This window comes from Pectinophora gossypiella, chromosome 1 (genome assembly GCF_024362695.1).
Source record: "Pectinophora gossypiella chromosome 1, ilPecGoss1.1, whole genome shotgun sequence".
NCBI lineage: Eukaryota > Metazoa > Arthropoda > Insecta > Lepidoptera > Gelechiidae > Pectinophora > Pectinophora gossypiella.
The window spans coordinates 8,995,546-9,021,571 of NC_065404.1; the positions used below are offsets into that span (position 1 = coordinate 8,995,546).

The 26,026-nt window shown below is 39.3% G+C and overlaps 2 protein-coding genes across 9 annotated transcripts in view; both read right to left on the minus strand.

Annotated features, from left to right (window-relative positions):
* LOC126366099 (tensin) overlaps positions 1-6,579 on the minus strand; it is a 106,804-nt gene extending 100,225 nt beyond the window's left edge. For 2 of the 3 annotated variants that reach the window (XM_050009044.1, XM_050009038.1), the window contains exon 1: positions 5,106-5,434. In XM_050009044.1, coding sequence (XP_049865001.1) covers positions 5,106-5,183 — 78 coding nt within the window. In that variant the 5' untranslated portion in view covers positions 5,184-5,434. Of the gene's footprint in view, positions 1-5,105; positions 5,435-6,486 lie in introns of those variants that run through there. The other variant, XM_050009042.1, reaches the window with a different exon arrangement.
* Positions 6,580-9,409: 2,830 nt separating this feature from the next.
* The window catches only part of LOC126366068 (hormone receptor 4-like), a 51,243-nt gene continuing 34,626 nt past the window's right edge, over positions 9,410-26,026 (minus strand). For 5 of the 6 annotated variants that reach the window (XM_050009027.1, XM_050009010.1, XM_050009000.1 and 2 more), the window contains 6 exons: positions 20,646-20,722; positions 20,072-20,186; positions 19,041-19,181; positions 18,002-18,181; positions 17,345-17,418; positions 9,410-15,271 (listed from right to left, as the gene is read on the minus strand). In XM_050009027.1, the coding sequence (XP_049864984.1) occupies positions 15,113-15,271; positions 17,345-17,418; positions 18,002-18,181; positions 19,041-19,181; positions 20,072-20,186; positions 20,646-20,722 (746 nt within the window). In that variant the 3' untranslated portion in view covers positions 9,410-15,112. The remainder of the gene's footprint in view (positions 15,272-17,344; positions 17,419-18,001; positions 18,182-19,040; positions 19,182-20,071; positions 20,187-20,645; positions 20,723-26,026) is intronic. The other variant, XM_050009019.1, reaches the window with a different exon arrangement.

A 26,026-nucleotide genomic window follows, 5' to 3' on the forward strand; every position in this document is an offset into this window, starting at 1 on the left:
GTCTGCGTCTGTTCATTTCATGCTATAAATCCACCGAAGTATAACTTTAAGAAGATTAGAATAAAACAATGCTATCGTCCGCTGCAGTGTTGCCACCATGAACAACAATATAATCAATTCGCTACAGCTTGCAACACTACTCCATTAAAGAGACACTGCCTATTCTTTATGTAACGAGGGAAAACAACCAAACTTGTTTAAATTCGATCCACGTCTAACAAGGACGAATTGTTTTACATTAACCTAATCAATGTCCGGGTACGGTTTAACTGATTGTCGCTTTATTTCCGATAGGTTTGTAAAACAGTTTCAGAGCAGAATGAAATATTTGTCTGCTGATTTAAAAAATATGGAGCAGTCTGGAGGCGATTTTATAGCTTTACAAACAAAACTTTTTAAGGAAGAAGTTAATAAGCATAAGCTTTACGTGTGTATTATATACATACATAAGTACATAAATAAACTCACACCTTTTTCCCACCGGGGTAAACAGAGACTATGGAATTCCATTTCCTTCGATCCTTTCACACTCCTCTTGCTTCCTCCATATTCATTAATCTTTTCATACACGTGCGTGTGCATGTGTATTACCGTATAGAAAATTTTGTTTCTACCTATCTCCACCTTTCCTCAATCAGCTTAGGTATTGTTTGAATATAAAAAAAAACATTTATAAAAATCAATTTCGTTTTTTTGTCCTAAATTCTCCAATACGGGCCATAGTCTAGTGTTCACACCTATGGTACGACTGCTAGGTACGTATTTATCTAGGCATCCCAGAATTCGGGCGTTTCTCCCGCGGGGAAACTGGGTCAAGTTGTCTGTTGCTAATGTAATCCTGCGCCTTTATTCGCAACCGTTTTACTTTATAACATCCCAACTTTATACATTTCCAAAGGTAAACAATCTAACTTTAACTATACTTCTCCCGGATTCACTGGAATTAATTAAAAAGTTAACGCAAGATAGGTTGTGGTCGTTCAGAGAATGCGCTGTGGTTTGGTTACTTAATTAAAGATAGACGATTGAAATTTGTATTATATTATCTAAGGTCCCAAAACAGACTCTAACAGACATGATTTATTAATATGTCTCTTACTACTTGTACTTATCTTAATTTTCACGAAAAAGACACAACTTAGGTACTTATTCAAGTAGGTATGTTACATTAAACAAATGTTAGCCTAGCAATGAAAATGTACTTACTACAATTTGACGTCTATATCAGGTATCGAATGCTGTGGGACTCAAAACGTCAATCTATAGTACTTACGGATCCCATAGCATTGTATGTAACAATAAGCACCAATAGATGTGCGGCCGAGTTAATTATGTGGATCGTCAAAAGCGCCGCCCGCCAGCACACTGAAAGGGCACATTGTGCTCTCACAGCCGCACGCGCAGCTTCACATATGCCTCTAATTAACTTATAAACGCTGAATAGATAATAAACGGATGAATACACTGACACAACCACTCCATTTTAGATACATATTAAGACAATATGATGCGCAGTTTCTTGTACTAATGCAGTCATGAGCACGTTAACACCGAGTGAGTATCAACTTCAAACATATGCGTGGATGGGATTCAAATGGGTTCCAGACACGACGAATTATGGACGTTGCGAAACAAGAATCAAAGGGAGTCAGTACTAGATCGGTATTGCCACTGCGACACAGATTTACGACTGACCCACAAATCGTGTGTATGTTTAGAGTCACTAGTAGGCGGCAAGTAGTTGTGTCTATAGAATGTACTTAATTGTTGAATTAGGTGACAATGAACTTGAGGCGATGTTTGTCCGGGCGGCCGGCGCAGCGGCGCGGGCGCGGCCCGTGGGCGGTGCACTTGTTCTTGCGCAACGTTTTGGGAAGCTTGGGGTCTGTGTGTGCGCATGCGACAACACCATCAACTCGTCTCTACATTAGCATTCTACCGTTAACTCTACTACTTGCCAAGGCAACCTAACCATGTCGTACATACAAAACGATAGATAACAATGTCGCGCTGCCTATTTTGATACGTAATAAATTAAGTTGCACTATTAAACGTGGCAGCCTTTATTAGTTTACAGCTGCGTAACTAAAGCCTATAGATAAATATAATTGAATCGCGAGATAATAATGAAATATACCTAGGCATTTTGAAATTTATTGTTCATTAAAATACGGGTGCTATTAAAATGAATGAGCTGTCATCGATCTGCATATTAAAAGAGGTATTTCATCAGAAAATGGATTATGGAAACAATGGATTGGAGGAATAATGCAGGTCATATAGTGAGGTGAGCATGTATTGGCGCATGCTGCATAGGTACTGCATAGTGCGGGCGATAAGATCGGTCCGCGAGCGACCCAGCCGACAACGTCGTGCTCGCTCGCTACCGGAGTACGGACCACTCAATGCATGACATTCATAATTCACGTGGTTAACATGCGACCTGACTTCCATAAGAATATTTACACGCCACTTGAAAGGTTGCATCGGCTCGTACTTCGTAACGCGATCATAGAGAGCACAGAACCAAAGAGGTCGCCTTAGAGACACTGTAGGTTTTTCAACGCTTGTTTAACACCATTTAAACAGCCTAAATATTGTCGTGTATACTCTAGCATACTACGGTATTGGGTGAGTTTACTATGAGCACCAACTAGATAGATAGGACACCAACCAAGTTTTTAAAACTTATGAAATGCGGAAAAGCAAGCCTGGGACTATCGATTGCCTAGAAGCCTCTTACCTTAAGTACCTAGCTATAACAAAACCTACCTATAAAAAAACCTTGCCCTTTAAAAAGGATCAGGGAAAAAGTGTTGCAAATCGGCCACCCATTGGCCTGGTCATGACTTAACTTTTACGATCGGCAGATGGTACTAAACCGCAAACTGCTCGTGATTATATTACAAGAGTCGTCTAATCTCACTTCGTTCGCAGCATCTGTCGTGGGCGCGAAGAAATTTGATCCGCTGTCTCCAATACGCGAGAAAAAAGGAAAATAAAGGCGAGTCATATCAAAGCGGAATGTTGACCGCCGCCGACTGCGACCAATTACGTCTTATTGTGCTCATTAGGAGCCGCGTGGGAAAACACGGATATCCTCACAAACGAGTGAACCGTGCCAACAAACGAAAGGAAAAGCTATCTGGTCCAAGCCAAATTAATATTGCCATTATATGTCACGAGATGAAAAATATCACGATGTTTAGGTGTGTTATCTCTCGCCTGTTATTACATTACCTACAGGTACTAATGAATTGCATTTCCGACGCGTATACGTATGTAAGTAGGTATTGAATTTTTGTTGTATGGATATGAATCGGTGGATATCGTGTGCACACGTTTTAAAACTTGTGCTCTTTTCAAAGAACTTTAACATTGTATGAAGTTTTGGTGTAGGAAAGACGACGATAAAGATCCTATACATATGAACTCGTATTTAACGTTTATAAGTGACAAAAAGACACTCATTTTAAAATCCCGAATGAAATAGGTTGAAGTGGCGCAATGCCAAAGGTAACACAAAGGGAAATATGCGCCGCTCTGCCCAAACAGTTCAGTAGGTCATGCATGAGAAATAAATACATGAACGAACCACGATTTCAGAAGCTGCAATAAGCGAATTGCATTTCTGGTTTACGAGGTAGCTAACAAATGTTACACCTACCAATGCAATGTGTGATAACGATAAAATTTTATGTTACAGTAAGGAAAGGAAATGTATTGTGTGTAGGTAATATGTTACATTATGGACATACGAGTAGATGGGTAACCATTCACTCACTAGTTACCTTAAGACAAGATAGTACGGCCGGCAGAGAGTACGGCCTCCGTGGTCCAGTAGCCTGAACGTTGGACTCACGATCCGGAGGTCCCGGGTTCAAATCCCGGTGGGGACACATCAAGAAAATCGTTTTGTGATCCCTAGTTTGGTTATATGACATTACAGGCTGATCACCTGATTATCCGAAAGAAAGATGATCCGTGCTTCGGAAGGCACGTTAAGCCGTTGGTGCCGGTTACTACTTACTGATGTAAGTTAGTAGTCGTTACATGAGCCATGTCAGAGGCCTTTGACAGCTCTATAGTAACCCTGACACCAAGGTTGATGGGGTTGGTAATCCACCACACAACTCACATGATAGAAGAAGAAGAAGACAAGATAGTAATAAAAGTGATTGTAAGATGGTTTTGCATATGCCTTTACGGAATATAAAAAAAAATTAAAACTAACAGCGTTTACCCAGATTTTAGATAATTCAACTTCAATTTGAAATGTAGATACGTCATGGGTAACTTAGCAGGTACTTATTTAAAATGAAGTAATTAGAAGTATCTATTGAAATATTCTCGGTAGGTAGGTACGAATTTGTATGGCAATGCATGTGTTACAACACATACATAGGTGTTTGCATAGGTGTACTGTGTTTGCTTCATTTTCATCTACTCGTGTTAGGAAATGTGTATTACTATAGATTATTATCTCTACATCGTAGTAAACAACATACTACTCGTACGTGGACTAATTTTAAGGCGTGACAGAAAATTCAAATTTTTAATTACGTAGAATGGTCCACGGTTAAATAATGTGGACGAAGAAAGTTGCATTATCCACATTTTCACCTACCCCAGAAGATCGTGGCGTGAAGGTTTATAACTAACAAAAAAAAAGTGATGCTAAGTTATGTTGGTTATTCATATAAGTAGGTATAACTGTACAGCACCGTATCGTATTCCATTTTCACTATATTTATTTCTCGCTAAGGTTGAATAGAAGAAATTGCTATTTAGCAGCAAGACCGCCTAATGTATTTCTGTTGTCATTTCGTAATTGACCTTTATGTTGTGTGTTCGGGCAATAAAGTGTTTTGTAAGTAAGGTACTCACCCATTTTTATTATGTTTTACATAGATGAGTTTCACGCTTTTTTACGATATCTTAAACGTAATCCAGGGACATTTACCTACTTTTATAGATTGCGTCTTGGAGTTATTAAATAAATCGCATATTTCAGTCCATGTGACTTAAGTTTTTTTATTTATACTTGTGTTTTAAAAACTATAGTAGGTAAGTTAATTAGTAAGTAGTAAAAGATATCCACCCACCAGTATGAGATGAAGAGGAGCACTCACGCGGCATGTCGGCGGCGGAGGCTCGTATCCCCACAAGCAGTTCCAAGGCATGGCTGTTCATTACCCACTCCCCATCTTACCCGCTTATTATTACATCAATATTTATTTTTATTTATTTATTTACACCTCATTTTTAACGTCATTTTTTTATTTTTCAAATCACTTTTGAAAAAAGAAAACTGTTTTTGCTTTTTTTTTAACTGCCAGTATATGAAGCATTATGAAGATATGTTTTGTTTTTTTTTAATGTAGAGTACGTTCGCCGGTAATAGAGGCAGGTGCAGTGCGGGTGTGCGGGTACACGGGCGCTCTAAGACTGAGCCGCGTTCCCAGCTGATTCGTTCTCCTACATCTAGTAGCAGTACTGCAAGCCCGGATTTTTTTCGAAAAAGATTATGTAGAATTAAAGACATTATGTAGGTTCCTAAAGGTATTTATGTGTTTTACATAAAGATAACAGTATTATTCGCGTTATCAATTTAAAATGACATTTATAACGATCTTCGGTCAAAAGTTATTTTTATTTTATTAGATACTAACTAGTAAACTAAAAGTAAATAATGAAATAGCTACAGTAAGGAAAATGAAGAAATTAATTAACGGGACAGTGCAGGTACCTAATGCGTTATTAGTAGTAGAGGCTGACCATTCCTGGACTTCCGTTACGAGCGGACCCTCATAAATATTGTACCATTGTCGCCTACTACGACAAAAAGTGATCTTTTGTCAACGATTTTACGAGGATCATGTCACTTACATTACGAAAATCGAGAAAGATATTTCGTATTCGAATCATCTATCAAAGGTATGATAATTATATGAACTATGTTTGTAAGTAACATTAACAAATACCGTAGGTTTAAAACATCGGCAATCATAACTACTTACAAGTATACACCTGCATTACCACTTAACCCCTGGCATGCTTACTAACATAATTTAGATCGTATTATTTTTATGGATATGACATTAACATGCATACAGCACTTAAAATCCATTAAAACAAACCTCGGGGATTATGTCGGACTACCAACATTATCTCGGCACGATTGTCCCACTATAACTTTCCAATCGTGTAGGCAAGTTTGTCACTTATGAATTCTGTAATGGGTTCATTGACTATCCTCTATCTTCAAATTATGTCTATAAAAAACTAGAACAGCGTGTGAACTTACCGGGTGGTAAGGACAGTTGGATGTCCCTCTGTGGGAGGTCACAAGAACAACAATATGAAATAATTATGTGTATTACATACATTGAAATAACTCATGTTGTTGTTTGTTTTAATTACATATTCAAATGAGGCGCTTAGATCATCTAGATACTAAAGGTGGTAAAACAAACAATAACGAACCTGCACCAACAATTGCAGTGGCGGGCTGACCGCAAGCGGCCGCTGGCGCTCGCGCGACCACGGACAACACCAGGGCATGCTTCTGATATTACGATCGGTCTTTGCACTTCTGACCTCTCCGCATAATTGTGCTAAGTACCTATTCACACCACTGCAAAACCTTATCAATAAAGACGATAACTGTTAACAATGTTTCTTCAAAATAATGGAATTGAACAGTGCCGAAAGTTTACGAAACGCCGGCATTTTATGTATTTGGGTGAAGCGTTAAGTAGCACTGTTTATTGTGTGAGTAGGGAACTAGCGAGCGATGTTCGCGAGACCGGTGTGCGTGCAACAGGATAGCGGGACGTACGCATGCGTGCGTGCGAGCGGGCGCGTGGCTCGGGACTGTCGGCCGGGACTCCTCGGGACTCCGGGATTGCGACCCATCTACGTCTAGAAACACTCGCACATTTCCAACAGTCCCACAGCCGGCACAACGCGCCGCCACCCGCCGAGAACGCTCGCAGGATAAGAGCCGTAACCAATTTCGAACACCTAGTGTTCGACATGAATGAACCGCACGTCGCTCCAATGAAAATATTACGCTGTAATTCTTATTGCCTTATTAGGTCTTTACCTATGAAAACGCTGTATTTTTTTAGGAAGTTCATTAATGTATCCGCTACAAATTCCCTGGGCAGAAGGCAGGACAAACTCTTATCCCCCTTATAAAATTTCTCCATTTCCAAAAAAAAAGTAAACCACTGATTTTCTGCCCTAAGGCAAGGACTGACGAATATGGTGGGGACGGAGAGAAGCTGTAGTTATTCATTGAGCTTTAATTTAAAACTAATTTGAATTTGACTTTATGCAGTAAAGTGTCACATAAGCTTACCTAGCTAAACACGTGTACACGCGCTTGTTGATTAGATAACAAGAAACATCTTGCTTACAATTTCGGAGTTTTAAGATAATTAAATATTATGATGTTCCCTAGTCGCTTATGAGCAAACGTAGGTACCTACATAGATACAACTAATAATCGCTAATGGGGAGCTACTGGTACGAATTCCCGCCTTTCCCCTTAATATGGATATATATTATGTAGAATATTATGGCAGGTGACCAGCCCATCGCCTGTTAATGGTTCATCGTGTTAGGACAATACATACCAACGACTGTCGGTTTTTACAACATACCCGAGAAGATAAACAGCTGAACGTGTTCTATTATTCTGTGTTAAGTTTTTCGTCGTCCCTGGTCTAGCATGGAAGCACGCATAAGTTTACTAAATACATTACTTACATTACAATGAATACCTAGCTTTTGCCTGAAGGCTTTGTATAGGCAATGATTACCCTTGTAAATAGGGGGCGAGCCTACAAATCCTAGAAACCGTGTGATATCAATTATCTATGATCCAAATATGAATTGAAATTCATAAAGTAAAGTAAAGTAGAAGTCAATTCGAACCCCGAGACACTACGATAGATTTAATTTTGTGGATACATATTTATATTTATTGGATACAATTTACTTATTGTATAATTATGTACTTACTGAACAAATTCTCGAAAATATGCTCATCACTAGATCGGATGCCTACCTAATTCAGTAAGTATATTTGAGCGCACGTCCGGGGGGAATTTAGGCCAATTTACATGCAATTCCGCGCGACCTCGTCAATTAATTTACCTTATCGGCAGTGGATGCGTTAATCAGGCCAAATTAACGCTCAACTTAGCAAAGGTCGACCCTTATATCTATCCGTATGGAGAACCAAGGCTCTGACATTGCACGTATTAGAAACAGCTATGCATTGATTAGCTGTGAATATATTAGTCGCCGACCAATACAAATTGCATACATAATCATACGCCCATAATCGTTATTAGGGTGGGCAGAGACAGAAGACAACTTGCAGCTAGTCTGTGCCGTCATCATTATGATTCACATTAGAACGTAGATAATTAAAGAATACGATCCCTTAGCCGGGATGATATTGTATATTATTTTTATTTTCGTTCGTTCCTAATGAGCTTGAATAAGCTTAGCATTAAATACTAGGAAATATATGCGAGTTAAGCGAGCGACTTGAATACTCTGACAACTGATATACTCTAGCCTAGCCTTTAAGAATTATTATTTTAAAGTGTGTATATGTAGGTTTAGGGACATACTTATTACTATATGATATAAATAAATAAACGCATTTACCAAGACCGGTGGTATTCTCCATTTCAAAGGCGTACAATATTGTACAATATTTTAGATGAGTTGCTTCAATGTGGCCATTTTAACCTCCCCTGTACACAGTTATTGGGTCGTAGGTATAACATAATGCTTACTTATAGACTAACAATACAAACGTTTTGACACTTACCCCTTCCAGTAGCACTTCTTTTTTGTTCTTATGAAAACGCCACCAATATTTCATGTTAGTTGGATTAACTGCACTGTATATCACTACTACACTTGCCGCTACGAAGGAGGCTATCAAATAGTATATTTTGTTCGATATAAAATCGTACACCAAGTCAATAGAGTACATCGTATTTAAAAATCATTGTGGAGCAGCCTGTCACATCGACTTTCAAATTACTCGTGGGAAAGTTGAGAGAGGCACGGGAGTCCCTTACTACCCTGTCTACCTTTACTGAAACTCTAAAATAGAATGAACGATAAACGGTTTTGTGGCGTAAACCCCGTTGCCATTGGTACAACAACCGAAGCTGTTAATTTAAATTAGCGCACTGGTACAACAGTGTTAATTAGACAACTCATAGCCCCGAAAATTCTGAATGAAGTAAACAAATGAAGGCGCCATGTTTATCTTCCTTTGGGACTTGTCATAGAAAGAACAATTTCGTTCCCAATACAAATAAGTTTGTATAGACTTATAATTATAACTAAATACATGCAGAAATAAAAACGCTCATTATTTAGATATTAATATATTTTCGAATCTAAAATGTACAAAAAATACAACTTAAACGTAATGTACTCATAACGCCTGTTTTCATCAATGAATAAAACATTACAATTGGAATATCGCGGAGATATTACAGTACAGTGTGTGATTTCATTAATTGACGAATACCGAGTGGTAAATGTCCTGGAACAAGCTGCTAGGAACGAACGGAGCGCAAGCCACACCCATACTACTCATTGTTAAAATACTCTATTTTTTATTATATTCCTTTTGTATTTATCCAACTTTTATACCAAAAATAATAAATTCGATTTCGCTAATATCAGGGCGGTTGTGTAAAGGCTTCGATAAGACATTGGATGTACCCATATACAGCTGTACAGTTTGTTTTACTCTTAAAAATAAACATAACGACCTATATTAAATTTATTATTTAATCAACCATCACTTTTATAACAACTTTGGTTGTGTATTCTACTCGTAAAAATATAATGTATCTTAGCTATGTACAATATATAAACAGACATACATACAATGCTTAGAAATGCACAGCAACACAAGAGGCCTTAACTAACATCTCATCAACTAAATAACACAGACTTAACGGCCACCCGCAAAAAAGATATTTGCGTACAGCTAAGACTAGTTTGTTTCCATTCAACGTTTTATAATGCGCCGACGCAGCAGAGTGCTTGGCTGGCACCGAGAGCTCCGTAGAGTGTACAGGGGTACAGCCCACGCGGCAAGCGCCAGGTAAGAATCACTGTGGATGTTCCAACAATCGGCCAGCGGGACCTCTAAAGCCTACAAAATTAAGTATCCGCAAAAATCCTTTTTGCAACTGACCAACATTTAAGATCACTTTGCATAGTTTTAGAAAAACATAACTAGCTCGTATACATAACCTATAACAAAATGTCATGCCTAAAATGTACACAATACAAAAATACCCTCGGTCATAGACGACAGGCCAAGACAAGAGGCACGATTTTATACAAAAAATAAAATCACACGTACGGGAATAATACCTCATTGTGTTAGCGACTGTCATCCAACTATAATAATATAAATATTTATCACACTTAAAAAATCTTACAGAGGAATTTAATGTCAGTTAGGATAATAATAATAATAGCAAAAATTAACGATAAAGTATGTTATACATGAATTAAAAACGTCGTACTAATTATGTTTTTCCCTGAAACAAAGATTCCCGTACACATCAACGTTTCTATTACTTATGCAAAGTGATCGCAGTCTTTACCCACAGAGTAAATTTAATTTTGTTAAAAATAACTTCTATTATACACCGACGTATCACATTGTACACAGTCCAATTTGGTATCTTGCTGTATCATTGGATGGAAGATTTGGACCCTATTATGTTTTAGCTATATAAATTTACTCTGTGCAAAAAGACAAATCTTAAATCCAAAAAAAATATTCGTTATTCCAATCTTCTTACATAAAATTCCATATAATATAACATTTCAATATAGACCAATTTTATCAGAGATGTAAAATATTGTAAAATCTATTTGCCTTTATAATATTTTTTTTTCACATTTAGTTTCGAAAGGTCCATTAAATTTTATTATAAGCCAAGATTCTTTAAAAAGTTCATACGGCAATCACTATTTCATACAAAACCGTAAACATGCATCCATCACTTAGCAGCACTTGTTATATTTTGTATTCTTCGTGTATGTTCGTGTATAACGACGTTTAGTATCTGTTTGTACAACACAGTGTGAATAATTTGCTTACGATGACGTACAACTATAACCCGTTACACCGAGATGAATATTAATATGGTTATTGGCCAATTGGAATTTGATTATTTTAAAGCAAATAACGTTAGACGTCCAAGTTACATAAATACACTGATTTTAATAAATATTTAAATCTTCGTTGATGATTTCGAATACAGCCACCTTTTTAAATTCTTTATTCTCCCTTTGCATGTAAAGTTATGAAGAAGTTATATGAGAATGTTTAACAGTATAGGTATACTTTTATATTTATAGAGGTTTAATCAGTCACTTGTAACAAGTGGTGGCAATTCAGTATTCTCAGACCTGGAAGACATTTTATTGAAATTGTTTTATTTTTTGCAGACACTTTAATTTTTGTACATTCACTTCCTATGTGTAGGGTAGTCCAACATCTACAAATGCACGTAAGTACATCTTTTTATTATTCAAAAGACGGTTCGTCATTCTTCTAGAGTGTCTTAGTTTTTAAATTTTTACATATAGGTTTAATTGTAACGACTTAAAAATATGTTTATCGATGTAAAACACTTCTATATTTAAAGACTTTCTTTATATGGATCTAGTTGTCTAACTGAAATACAAAATTGCCACTTTAGCGATGTTTATATAAATGTAAGTTCTACGTCTTATTTTTACTTGTCTTCTATTTTATTATATCTTTTATCGAATGCGTTGAAAAAATATGTTTTATATGTAATGTTGAGGCACCTAAGCTTTATTGCGGCTCGAGTTATTTACAATTTACGGAAAAACTCAAGTATTACAATGCATGTAATGGACGTGTTTTACTTTAATCTCAGTGAGATACGTGTGTTCGTAAATCTGTAAAAAATATAGCCTTTATGTACAATTTCATTATCTTGTCATTATCATGTTATCCATCTAGCGATCTGATAAATATACATCTTCATTTCAAATATACTATGTAAGTAATATGGACTAATCGTCAACTATTTACCGTAACGTCGTCACCCGTCACGTCCCAAGGCCATCACTTGTACTTTATTGGTTTGATATCCACCTAGGTAGCCTGCCTCGCCTCCTCCTCCAAGTAAGTGGAATGAAATGTAATATTGCTACAGTTGACAGACACTGTAAAGCTTTATTTCACTAATTACTTTAACCGAGGCGTATGTTATCCTTCAAATTTTACTCAAATAAAAATGTCAAACGAAATTGGTCGGTGGCCTACTCCTGAGAACTATTTTATTTCATAATGGTACAAAAATATTTTTTTTATTTTCTAAACAGTTATTCGTTTATCGGTTTTATGGATACTCTCTATATTTTATTTGTACGTTCATCATTAGGTAGGTAATATTACAACACATCACAATTTACTTTTAAGTGTAGTCTACATGCTATAATGGTTGGTGTTTTGTGAGAGTATCGAATTATAGTAACTTATCGAAGAGACTCTACTAGTCGTCTCCAACATCTAAGTGAGCAAAACCCCCATAATTATTTTAAGTACTTTTGTCATATCCTTTTTAATTTATCGCCCCAAGCTAGTATCAATTAATCACTGGATTTTAAAGTCACGATGCAACTTTAGTTTCATGGAATCTGGTAGTAACAACAACGTGGAGATACTATGTAGGTAGGTGTTAGCGAGTATAGCTTCAGATATGGTCCCAAATGTAACATTACTAGGGAGCAACAGTATCCATTACGAATTACCTTTAGATGAGTTTACTTCCAAAAGAGGTGGATTAATTTTTGAATGTCAATTGCGCTTAATTCCGACAATAGATTTACACATCACACAAATAAGATCTTACAGTCACCCCTTAAGTTACTTTATAATTAAATTTAGACAAGTAATAATTATATTGTGCAACGCTAAATTTCTTATAATTTACAGTGTAAACTGCTTTTACAGGCAGTAATAATGAAGAAGTTGTGAACATAGAAAGCTAGCTCTATATGCACCCGACATCTCCGATTCATATAAAGTACCTGCCTCTCTCATAATATATTATAATATTACGTACGTATTTGATCACTCTTACTGCCCGGAACAGCTTGCACACAACGGCTAATTTCAGTGCCTAATTATAATAGGTACTAACGTTGACATAGATTTTTGTAATTCTTAACCATAGACGCTCGAAATGCCCGAGGCCGTTTATCCTCGCGAAATTCTCGTTGGTTACTATGCGTCACATACTTGCGACAAATGACAACATTCAAATAAGCTTACTTGTCGCCACATTATATTTTAAACTCCAACCAAGGGATTATTGTGGCAACTGATTACTAAACGTGCAGGACTGTCGACAATGTTACATTGATATCGATTTATATATCATATTGAGTTACAACGATTACCTAACATCACGGCCTTGCCCCACGTACACACGGTGGTGCTACTACATCAACGTCAAAAAGACAAACTGTCATATTAACACGATCACATATTTTTTTTAAACGATTCATTCCAAGGTTATCGATATACATTTACCGCTAAATCCAATTATTTAAACTGGTACAAACACTAATGCTACCTAATACCTACATCACTCTCTCCCAGATAGTCCTATTGTTATGTGATCTAGATTATAAAAACGTACAATCGAAGAGGAACGACAATGATGCCAGAAAGTACTTATATCAAATGGGGGCTCACACTGTACTACGACAGTTATCATAAATACATTACACTTGACAAACTCATAACACATAATTTTGAACTTATCGAAGAAGCGCCAACGAAACTTACGGATTTATAGCATGCGATAACAAAAACTTGTTAGCAATTAAATGAAGATTTGATAATGGGAGTAGGTCTTTAGGTGGAATTTAAAATTCACCATAATATTATGAAATAAAAACAGGCTATATAAAGTATATATAGATTTATATACAAATAAAGGGTATTAATAATAATTTGTTTTGGAGGATTGTATATAATCTGTATGTGATTATAACACTTGTCAAAGAAGTTAAAGTAAGGAGTTCGAGCTCGTTGGCTACAAAAATAACTTCGTAAAATCATAGCGTAAGCTTTGTAAAGATTTAATCAATATCAAATAAAATATTAAAATCATTAAAAGTATATCTAAGACGTAACACAATGAAATATAACAGAATATTTACAATAAAGCAACAGCTATAATTTAACAACACATTATTTACACAAGTAAATATAATTTTCTCCGTCAGAGAAACCACTTCTTGACAACTCACCATATACTATAATACAAATTACTTTAGTCATAACAGGTAACATCTGACTTTCGTACTATAATACATAACGTTCACAACGCCAACATAATGTGTTTATTTCTATACAATATTGCACGCGGTATATTTCTATTGTACATTGTGTAGGTATACTAGGCGCATGAGTCAATTATATTGTACAACACTTTTTTTTTCCGTCAAAGGAAGCTACCGTCGTATTTCGTATCGAACCGTACTATATCGTTAGAAAGACTATACAATAGACAATAAAGAAATAAGATCATTCTTAAAAATCGTTCTCAAAGAACTTAAGACAAAACGTATGAATTAGGTATCATCAACGAAACGACTTTTACAACTCGAAAATATCACTAGCACTACTGTAGTCTAGCATTTTAACACTCACTGTTTACGAGATGTAGGTGCGTGAACGCCAGCGCCGCCGGGAGCGGCGCAGATCACAGACCTAATATTCGTACTCACATCTCTAACACAGTCACTGTTAAAAAGGCAAACTACAGACTACATTACGACATAGGTACTATAAGACATTCTATAAATACGTGTACTTAATTATACTCACTAATGTGAGGTTTACAGCCGCAGAGGTACCACGTAGACCGTAACACGGAACGACGACGTTCGTTACGATGGAATCTAAGTATCGTCGGTGATCGTCCATCAGAAACGGCGAGAAAGTAATAAATGCAAAAGTTCAGCGCAGGTCGGGAGTGGCGGGCGTGGCGGGTCACTGCGAGAGCAGCTTCTGCAGCAGCGAGGCCTTAGCCGCCGCCGCCGAGCCCTGCGCGCCCGCCGCAGCTGCCGCGCCCGCCGCAGCCGCCGCAGCCCGCGTCCCATCACCGCCCGCCGCCGGGGCCGCCTCCACCGAGCCCGCCTCCGTAGTATTCTGTGCCATACAAACACACATCAGTCCACTCCCGGCCGAATGTCTACGGCGAGCTAAAGTAAATGCTAAGCGCGACTACACGTGATCACCCCTTCGAACACCGGCATTCGGTAGTGTTCGAATTCATCAATTTTGTATCACAAGCATTCATGCCACAATTTTTATCTACGAAGTCATATCAGTATTGTTAAATATAGATAAAATAGAGCATAGTTGCGCTTTGGCACTAATAATTATAATTATAAATGTACTTATTCTATAAATAAATTAAGCGAACATCACCCATATTTAAATAGAATTATTACATAATAGAATATCGTACATAGAATGACATAATGTAGTGAGAACGATCGTAGTAACCGTCACATAAAGGTTACAACAAAGACGATATTTTATGATCGTTAAATACAGAAACAATATAAACCCTAATAACATTAAATACAATCATTTATTTCAATATAACGTATAATTACCGTAAAACTTTTATTCTAATTCCGCCTAATCGACGAGTTTATAAAATACAATACATAATAATGTATAAAGCCTGGTGATCTTTTAAAAGTATTTAAATAGGTTTGATTTGAGCAGAAAATATTTTTAAAAGCGAATTGAAGAATCATTGATCTAACTTACAAGAGGGGACCAAAACGTAATCCGAACGATAATTAAATTAAAATTTGAGATTTTTATAGTATTACAAACTGAATAGGGCAGGTGACAAGTGACGAAAAATTTACTTTATATTATTTACAAAATAAACAAATTTATAGCAGAATATGAAAACACAATCGAATTTTGATGAAAAATTAAACAGTTACAACCGAGAAATGGAAACAGGAACTCGTGACGTCACATCACATATTCCACAAGGTACAATCGTCTACATACAAATACCGTTTTGCTAGAACGGAACGAAGCATTGATTTTAACTATTAATCTCCGGTGTCACAAAAGAACAACTGATTTTCAGTATATGAAATAAAAAAAAAAATTTCAGTCACGTCAGTAGTTTGGTGAAAAGGAAAAAATATCATCTACCCTATTATGTAAAAAAATGAGAAGTAACAGCAAAGTTTATATAATTATTAATAAAACAAGAACATTACTTTTTGATCACCCTCAAATCTATTGAGAAGATTATCGACTGAAAGTTCGCGAATGTCACCATGCAATCGCTGGAATTATTTCTACGTAACTCAATCAAATAAATATTCCGTACGCTAGGACAACATTTCAGCGGCAAACAATAAGCAAACTATTGCAAAAACATAGGTAATCAAATCACAGTTGTATAGGTAGATAATATACAACGTCACAGAACCTTCACCATGTTTCAGTCTGGGCATGCGATTTGTCCCCAACGTTTTGTAACAAGCTTAAATCCGTAAGAAGTCCTAAAAGCGATCGTTTTATTATTTAGTTATTTAATTAATTACCTTTAGTAATATCTGAAAATGTATGCAGAATTTAAATAAGAGCAATAAAACTGTATTAATGTTGCAAAAGTAATAATACTGGAAGCAACCGTCTTTTGCCCCAGTACCACATCGCGCGCGTTGTTATATGTGAATAATAGAATTGCGTTGTTGGTTCATAATATTAATATATTGCAAAGCACGCGATATGTGCGTTGCAGATGCGGGGCAGTTGTCGATTTAATGTTCTTATTTTTTAGAATGTTACTTGGTTTAGAATAATAAATAACGTTGAATTCTAACGTAATATAATACAGATTTATCACTCACTAGTATTCGCTAGTATAAGAAATATTAGACATCACATCACAAAAGCTTTTTTGAATAATTCTAGAAATGTACCAATGTATTTTTACGCCTTCAATCTTTTATATGGAGAATTTATGTTAAACTCATTAAAATGACATCAAAAGCTGCAACTTTGGCACATTTCTCTAAATCAGCATCTAAGTATCAAGATGATTGACTCGACAACACACGCAGAAGAGCAGACTCAATACGTAATAATCATAGGTAGGTCTACAAAAATAATGAAAACCGATACAAAAGTAGTGGAGTGACTAGATGAGAGGTCTCGCTGGTCGCGTCCCAAGCTTACCGGGGTGGTCTGTTGCGACTCCCACGAGCTAGCGGCCGCGGAGGGCGCTCGCGTCCCCAGCACACTGCCGCCACCTACGTACGTACACACGTATACATTGGCGGCGCCCGGGTCCGAGCAAGGGGCATTCTACGTACGGACATTGCACCCAACACTGTCCTACTGTTTTTCAGCCTGCACCTCAAATTATAATTTCTCTTTTCAAATTATTTTCTTCTGTTCGTTTAAAAATAAATACGAAACCTCAGTTCGGATAATCATCCTTCTGACTGAATATATTGCATGGTGATGCGATACCACTTATCCAGTAAGTATATTATTATATTTAAACATCAAACATCTTATGGTAGGGTGTCAATTTCAATCAAACGACCACTTGCGTAGCTTTAGGGAGATTTTAAATCAGAAATGAAAAATACAGTAAGTTCGAATGGCATTCTTATTACGCAAGTGGTACAAGTTTGTGATGTTTCAACAATTGACTCTCGTGAATCATAATCTCTTATCTCGTAACAATCATAAATAAGTCAAGTTAATTCCAACAGATTTGGTTCGGTTTTAACGTCAGTTAAAGTCGAGTCAAAAATGTGGTTCATAGTCAGAATAGAACAGTTACAACGGTTATCGGGGGTGTACGTGGACAGAGGCGGCACTCACCAGGTGTGGGCATGTCGAAGGAGATGAGCGGGTCGAGGTCGGGCTGCGCATGCGCGTGCAGGTCGGGGCGGGAGCGCGCGCCCACGACGGCGCGCAGCTCGTTGCGCACGTACTCGCTCGTGGCGCCCGCGCCGCCGCCCGCGCCGCCCGTGCCGCCGCCGCCGCCGCCACTACCTGCGCCTGCACACGGACACTAGTTACAACTTCGGGACGCTTTAACGCGGGGCTCCTCCAGAACCGACCCTCGTCTATTATGCGAGTACATGTATAAAAACGTAAATTCTGGAAGACGAAGCCTGTTCGCATCGTGAATTTAATGTTTTACGAGAGCACTTTGGAAAGCTCCTGCGTAATTTTTAATGGCTATTCGGGTCACTGACAAGTTTCAAAGTTATCAAAAAAAAAAAAGGGAAAGGTAACAGACTGATCCAAACTGAAGTAATAAGTAATTCGAGTCTACATCGACCGTCACACTATTAATTAAATACTAATATACATTATTAGAAGTGAAGAATAGGCAAGGAGGTAAGCGAAATTTTTTAAGCGCAGAAAAGAAATGTCATCATGCAGAGCGGTATTCAAGAGACTAAGATTATAAAAAACACTACCACCGTCCTCACACCGATATCTACTCGTCTTACCTTCCCATAACAAACGTATCATTCGAATAGAAATTGCATGAAAAATCTTAAAAAACAATCGATAAATATAAACGCTATCGCTAATTAAAACGATGTGTATCCCTGGAAAGGTGTAAAAAATTACAAATGCCAGTAAATTATGTTAACGTGAAAACCTCGTTCTACTTACTGTGCGATCAGGCATTAGAAAACAAAGGGAGACATAAACCGTAGCCATCCGATCCATCGGATCAAACTCATAAAGAGCGTCCGTGCCTAACCTAGAAGGTAATGTAACATGGGAAATCTAAGTAGTGCAAGTACGGACCGCTCCCTAGTGCCAATAACAGAGGACAGGAGGTATGGGGTGTGGGGTGAGGGGTGTGGACAGTCGCGTCAGGGCGCGTTGCGGTACTCACAGGGCAGCTGGTGGTCGGGCGGCGCGTGGTGCGGGTGGTGCGGGTGCGGCGGGTGCGCGGGCAGCGGCGGCAGGTGCGGCCGGCGCGCGTACTCGCCGCAGTAGCCCGCGCCGCCCGCGCCCTCCTCGTAGTAGCCGCCCACTGCCACACAGCCGCGATATAATGCCATTCTCAACGCGCTCGCGCCGACACACCTACCTACTTCGATGCGCCCGACCCCTCGCGGCCGGCAAATCGCGTATTTGAAAGGCTCCGAAATCGGATCGAGGACGCGCGTTGGGACGTTTTTGCGCATCGTAAACCGGCCTCGGTTCGTTCCGCGATGTATTTATTCTACGAGCGACGACCCGAGGGTCGACGGTGGCTCCGCACCGCCGACGTTTCTTTGCCTCGGTTTCAAAATTTCGAATAGAAAAGCGATATCATGCAATTAGTCTGAGATTTCGGGCGGCTCGAACCCGAATCCGATAAATACGCTATCACTAATGTTCTACAGGGCATGCTGAAGAAATGTATGTTCTCAAAAGACATGCTTTCACGTAAAATAAAATCGTTTTGCGATGTCTATTATCTATTTCTACATTAAAAGAAAATTTTAGTAGGTTCAGTGAAAAAGCAGACCATACAAAAGATACCGTTGGATCAGACTGAATGCAACCTATGTCTAATTTTCATTGCACCACCGGAAGACATAATATTACTTATGCATACGTACCCTCGACTGCCATTGGTCATTTCGGAATTAAAATCATTAGATCGGATTCAAATTAGATTTTAGGCGGAAAAATACACATCACAGGTTTGAATTCAAATACATGATTTCCATAAAACAAACTTAACGTCAGTGCACCCTCAACTACACAAATAGTATCTACTTATTGTTATTTTAGTAATTTAAGATTAGTTTACAAATTAGGGTCAATCCGCATGAAACTGCGGTCTAAGTTACTACTAAGTTACTTATGGGGGAAACGGGGTTGATGAATGGGTTTGATTGAGTGTATGTGAGGTGTGTGTGTGTAGTGTTTTACCTAGCTGCGGGCGCGGCGCGCGGAGGTAGGGCTGCGGCGTGAGCGGCGTGTGCAGCGCGGCGGGCGAGTGCGCGCCCGCGCCGCCGCCGTGCGTGTAGCCGCTCGCCGCTGACCCCTGCCACACCCGACATTAACATTACACCACTATACACTGTTACAACCTACGGACACTATCTTCGCCATACTTTTTGACCCGGAAACTTATTATTATAAGGTCGAATTTGTCCGCTATAGTTCTCCAACAGCCTCCGTGGTCGAGAACGTTGGGCTTACGTTCTGGAGGTCCGGGTTTGATTCCCGATGGGGACAATGTCGAAATCACTTTTTGATACTGTCCTTTGTTTGGAAAGGACATTTCAGGCTTGAATCACCTGGCTGTCCGGGAAAGTAAGATGGTTCCGTGCTCCGGAGATCACGTTAATCCGTAGGTTCAGGCTATTAGCCGTAATAAAAACACCTCTTTGGACCCGCAATGGAGTAGCGTGGTGGACGATGCTTCATACCCCCTCCGGTTGATTGAGGCTGTGCCCAGCAGAGAGACGTATACATATAGGCTGTTTATGTAAACACTTACACTTAATTGCCGACTCAGCATTGGGTTTTGTTGCGGTGATGTTAATTTATTTGTACCATAATTTGAACCCATTTGATCTGTAAAATAAAGAAAAGTACCTACATGTAAATATGCAACAACGATACAAACTTTGGTAAAACGGCTACTAATCAATTCGTATCTTGAAGAACTTGTATTTAACACGGCGTTCGCCACACTATGCAATACCACTTATGCCCCTTTCAACGTGAGAATAGAGTGACTTATCTCACGTCTCGTTCGTACTAAGCTGTGCACCGTTAGTGCCAAAGAGACATCTCTCTTCTCTTTCCCTCTAGGCGATGTACTATATCTCTGTCCTGCTGTAATTATAACCATTGCACATTAACTAGATACTCATCAAAGGAGTTCCGTAATAGCGAGATGTCTATATAATTCGCGTGTATTATAGATTATTTAGATGATATTAAGCTCCCTGTGCCTTACTCCAAGTCTATTGACAATTGAGAGAGGCGACATCTTTCGAGACAAAAGCGAACTTCTTACCCCACGTAGCCATACTTTCCATCTCCTGACACATTTTCAACCACGTGAATATAGCCAACCAGCAGCCAGCAAATGCGGATTGCGCCAACTTCGCTCCAAATATCAGGCGACGTCGCGCGAGTCCGCCATTTTCTTCATTGGCTTTTCGTTTTTCGAACAGCGCGGACGTAAACTCTTACAGTTTTTTAAATATCGAATACATTTTTCGTTATATTCTTTATAAAATTTTCAAGTAAATATTTTGTTACAAAATTTTAAAAGTTTCGTTAAAAGTCGCGTTAAAAGTTTATTTTTGCGTAATTTTTGACGTGATGGATCCCCCACGTGGCGGAAGCGAATACGACGAGTCATCGCGGTCTTCATCTTCGAGCAGCGGCCGTCGAGGGCGGAAACGATCTCGCAGCCGCCGGAGACAGCACCACCGACGCCATCGATCATCAAAATCTCGGCTAAGTAGACTCGAATATGCTTTTGAAAAAATTAGCAAGGAGGTTTCTGAAATGCATGCTCACTTTATTTCGAATAGGGAGTCACACGATGGTGACGCTGTTCCGGGTATCGTTTCGAGTGACCTTGAGAGCACGTGCTCGAGAGTTGAACAGGGCGTCGTCACGGGAGAACAAAGCGTAGGAAAAAATATTGAACTAAAATTTGAAACTACCCTCAAAAATGAGACTACCCGTTCTTCGGAAGCTCATTTAGAGTTATTAAATAAATTGCAACATTTTGACTCCCCTGACTGGCATCAAGTTCGTTTCTCGGATGCGCAAAAACTGTACAATTCTACACCAGGTTTTGTTGAACTCGAAAGTAATGACTTAATCAAATCTTTCGACCGTACTCGTGCCCTACAAATTTCAGAGCGGTCCATCGCCGCTATAACCCACGCGCTCATTATTCAATACGACTCCTTAAAGGAAGGGCTAAATATGTTGGTTTCTTGGTTAAATGATCAGGCTGAAATCACTGCGGACGCTATCTGCGATAAAATAAATGAAATCTTTACTAACGAAGAATCTACCTATTTAAAGGTCAATTTACATATCCTTCAGATGATTTGCGGACGACGTGCCGATATTATTCAGCAACGGCGCGACGCTATTCTCACTTGTGTTCCAAACTTGTTCACACGGGAGTCTTTACGAAAAATTCCCCCCACAAATGAACATTTGTTCAATGAGGTGCAGCTCTCCGAGCTCATCTCCAAACATGGAGGCCTATTCAAGGTCTTCTCTCACCCGAAGTCTACGCAAGGCTCTACCAAACGCCCCCTTCCTGCGCAAGGAGGGAGTGCAACACGCAAACCTACGGCCCCCGTGCGCAACGGAGGAGCCCTCGGCCCTGCCCCCAGTACTTCCATACCTGCGCAAGGGAGGAAGCGGCAGGGGGAGAGTGCATTTCGCTCGCAAGCGAAGCGTGCAAAGCAATCGCTCTCCCGCAAGTCTCATCGGTACTCTGGCAGAAGGGACGATTGACAGTTCACATCAGATTTTTCAAGCCGGCCAAATCAAACATCGGCTAGACGTTTGGAGGAGATTAGGAGCACCCCAGTACATATTAAACATAATTCAGGGTTATCGAATTCCTTTCCTTATAAAGCCCCCGTTAGTTCACCCGTCTCGCATACCTCAAAAACTTCACACCAAGTTGTCGCGAGATATGTTAATTCAAATAAATCTCTTAATAGATCAGGGCGTATTGGAAAGAGCTCGCGTTTCTCCGAGCTTCATTTCCAACATGTTTCTAGTGAAAAAGAAAGGAATCGAAATGTCATATCGCCCAGTGTTCAATTTAAAATTTCTGAACAAGTTCGTACATGTTACCAAATTTCGTCTAGTGAACATGTACAGGGTGCCCGATTTCCTCCAACCTCAAGATTGGCTTACAAAAATCGACCTTTCGAATGCCTACTTCCACTTACCAATTTTGAACTCCCATCGACCTTTCTTAAGGCTAATGTTTGCGGAAAAGCTGTATCAAATGACATGTCTACCTTTCGGTCTCGCAACAGCGCCAAAGGTATTTGCCAGTCTAACGAATTGGATAGCCCAAATGCTTCGAGAACAAGGGGTGAGGATTATAGTCTATTTAGACGACTTTTTAATTGCAAACCAGTCGAAGGAGACGCTACAGGACCATACCAATCTGGTTGTTCGGACCCTACAGGATCTGGGTTGGGCAGTGAATTTCCAAAAGTCCATTTTGAATCCACAAAAATCCATCGAGTACCTGGGAATAAAGTGGGATACTTGGCTGAACCGCAAGGAGCTTCCCCGGGACAAGTTAGTCGGTGTGAAAGGCAAGACAGAGAAGATGCTTCGCTCAAAGGCTGTGTCTCTGAAAGCAGTACAGAGTATTCTTGGTTTATGGAATTTTTCCAGCTTTGTAGTCCCAAGAGGACGCCTAAATGCGCGGGCGTTATTAAAATTATTGCATCGAATGACTCTTTTAAATCTCAGAGTGATAAAATTACCTTTCAGTGCTTGTCAAAATCTAGAATGGTGGCTTCTCAATCACAGAACCTCTTCACAAATTCACTTCCCACCTCCAAACTTTTACTTGGCCACGGATTCGTCGAGTCAAGGTTGGGGCGCGCAGCTCAACACGGAAACTTTATCAGGAAGGTGGTCGAAGGAAGAAACGTTTTTTCACGGCAATATTTTAGAGATGTTAGCGATTGTACGGGTTTTACAGCTGAAAGGGGCGATGATGCAGAACTCAAGTCTACTTGTACAAAGCGACAACCGAACTGTTGTAGCTTACCTGCGGAACGAAGGCGGCACGAAGTCGGAGTCCCTTCTCGATCTCACTTACAAGGTTCTAGGCGAACTAGATCGTCATCATATTCATATGACTGTGTATCACATTCCAGGTCGTTACAATTACGTAGCCGATCGACTTTCGAGAGCAGATTCGACCTCAGAATGGCATCTTTTGAGCCCCTTAACCTCCGAGGTTTTTCGTCTTTGGGGCGTACCCCAGGTAGACCTCTTTGCGTCCCGAAGGGCACATGTAGTTCCGTCGTACGTGACGTTAGAAATAGCGGATCCGAAAGCTCTTTTCATAAACGCTTTCAGTCGGATATGGGTATACAGGTTAGCATGGATATTTCCGCCCCCCTGTCTAATTCCGAAGGTGTTAGCACATTTGAACCAGGCGATAGGCAAATACATAATAGTTGCTCCCCGTTGGGAAAAGGTGTTCTGGAGAGCGGATCTCCAAGCTCGTTCGCTGCAACTTCCACTGCTAATTCACAACCTACACCAAGTACTGATAGATACAAAAACGAACTGTCCTCCGCCACAGGTGAGCCAGTTACATTTAGAAGTGTGGTTGATACAGGGTGGTCGTCACTGTTAAGTGCATGGAATCGGGAACAAGTAGAACTTCTCGATCGGAGTTGGAGAAAATCGACTCTAGGTTCCTACAAGCCCGCTTGGCAGAGATGGTGTAAATGGTCTAGAGAAAATAACGTGAGTGTCGATAATCCTTCTCCTCAGGATTTGGGTCGTTTTCTAACAGATTTGTTTTTGAAAGTGAATTTATCTTACAGCTCGATCTGCCTCCATAAATCTGTAGTTTCCACTTTTTGTAAACCAGTAGCAGGTGATCCACTTAGCTCACATGTCATAGTTAGACAAACTTTGAAAGGAATAGCTTTGCAACAACCACCAAAACACAAGCCACCTGTATGGGATGTAAATACTCTGGCCTCTTACCTAGCAATGCATGACCCATGTAGCGATTCTTTATTTGAGGTGTCGAAGCGAACAGCTATATTACTTTTGTTGTGCTCCGGTCGACGGATTCACGACTTGACTCTTTTACGAATGGATCGTAATAGTTTGATTTTTGAAGAAGATTCTATCGTTTTATGGCCAGAATACGGCTCAAAGACGGACTCTAAGTCGTATAGGCAATCTGGTTGGCGCTTACTTAAATGTGAGTCTAATCCAAATATTTGTCCCGTCCTATGGGTTAGGAAATTACTGGCTTGTACTTCATCTCGTCGAGAAGACATTAAAAGTTTATTTGTTAGTGTATGTGGTCCACCAAAACCGGCTTCCCGTTCTATCATAGGTGGGTGGATCAGAAGGGCTTTGCAGGACGCAGGGATTCACTGTAGCCCAGGAAGCGTGCGGTCAGCGGTCGCTTCTTCTAGTTGGCTAGATAACACTCCCATTGATCAGATTCTAGCCAGAGGTAATTGGCAATCGGCCGGTACCTTTCATAAGTATTATAAAAAAGAAGTTACCACATCGACTTCTCGTGGTTCTTCTCATTCTCTATCTAATTTATTTCAAGTAGTTTAGTTTGATTCTTTTTGATTTCTTTATATAAATACTTGCTTTTTATATTATAAAATATTTTGTGTTCTCCTGATTTCTTAGTGAATACTGACCGTAGTGTTATAATTTGTGATTTAACAAATTGATATTGATTGATCCAGCAGCCGATACCAAACACTTCTCAATTGTCAATAGACTTGGAGTAAGGCACAGGGAGCTTAATATACCAATTTTACCTACCAATAAAATTGTTATTAAGCGTACTTCCCTTACTCCAAGTCTATTTGTATAGCTGTCTGCTGTACACCTAATTACAATTTCTTTTCAGTATGTAATAGGTTTGTTGTAAACCGACGTGATCGTACTTGCATACATATTTATCACGATCGGGTCGGTAACAAGCCAATTGATTCGCAATGAAGAAAATGGCGGACTCGCGCGACGTCGCCTGATATTTGGAGCGAAGTTGGCGCAATCCGCATTTGCTGGCTGCTGGTTGGCTATATTCACGTGGTTGAAAATGTGTCAGGAGATGGAAAGTATGGCTACGTGGGGTAAGAAGTTCGC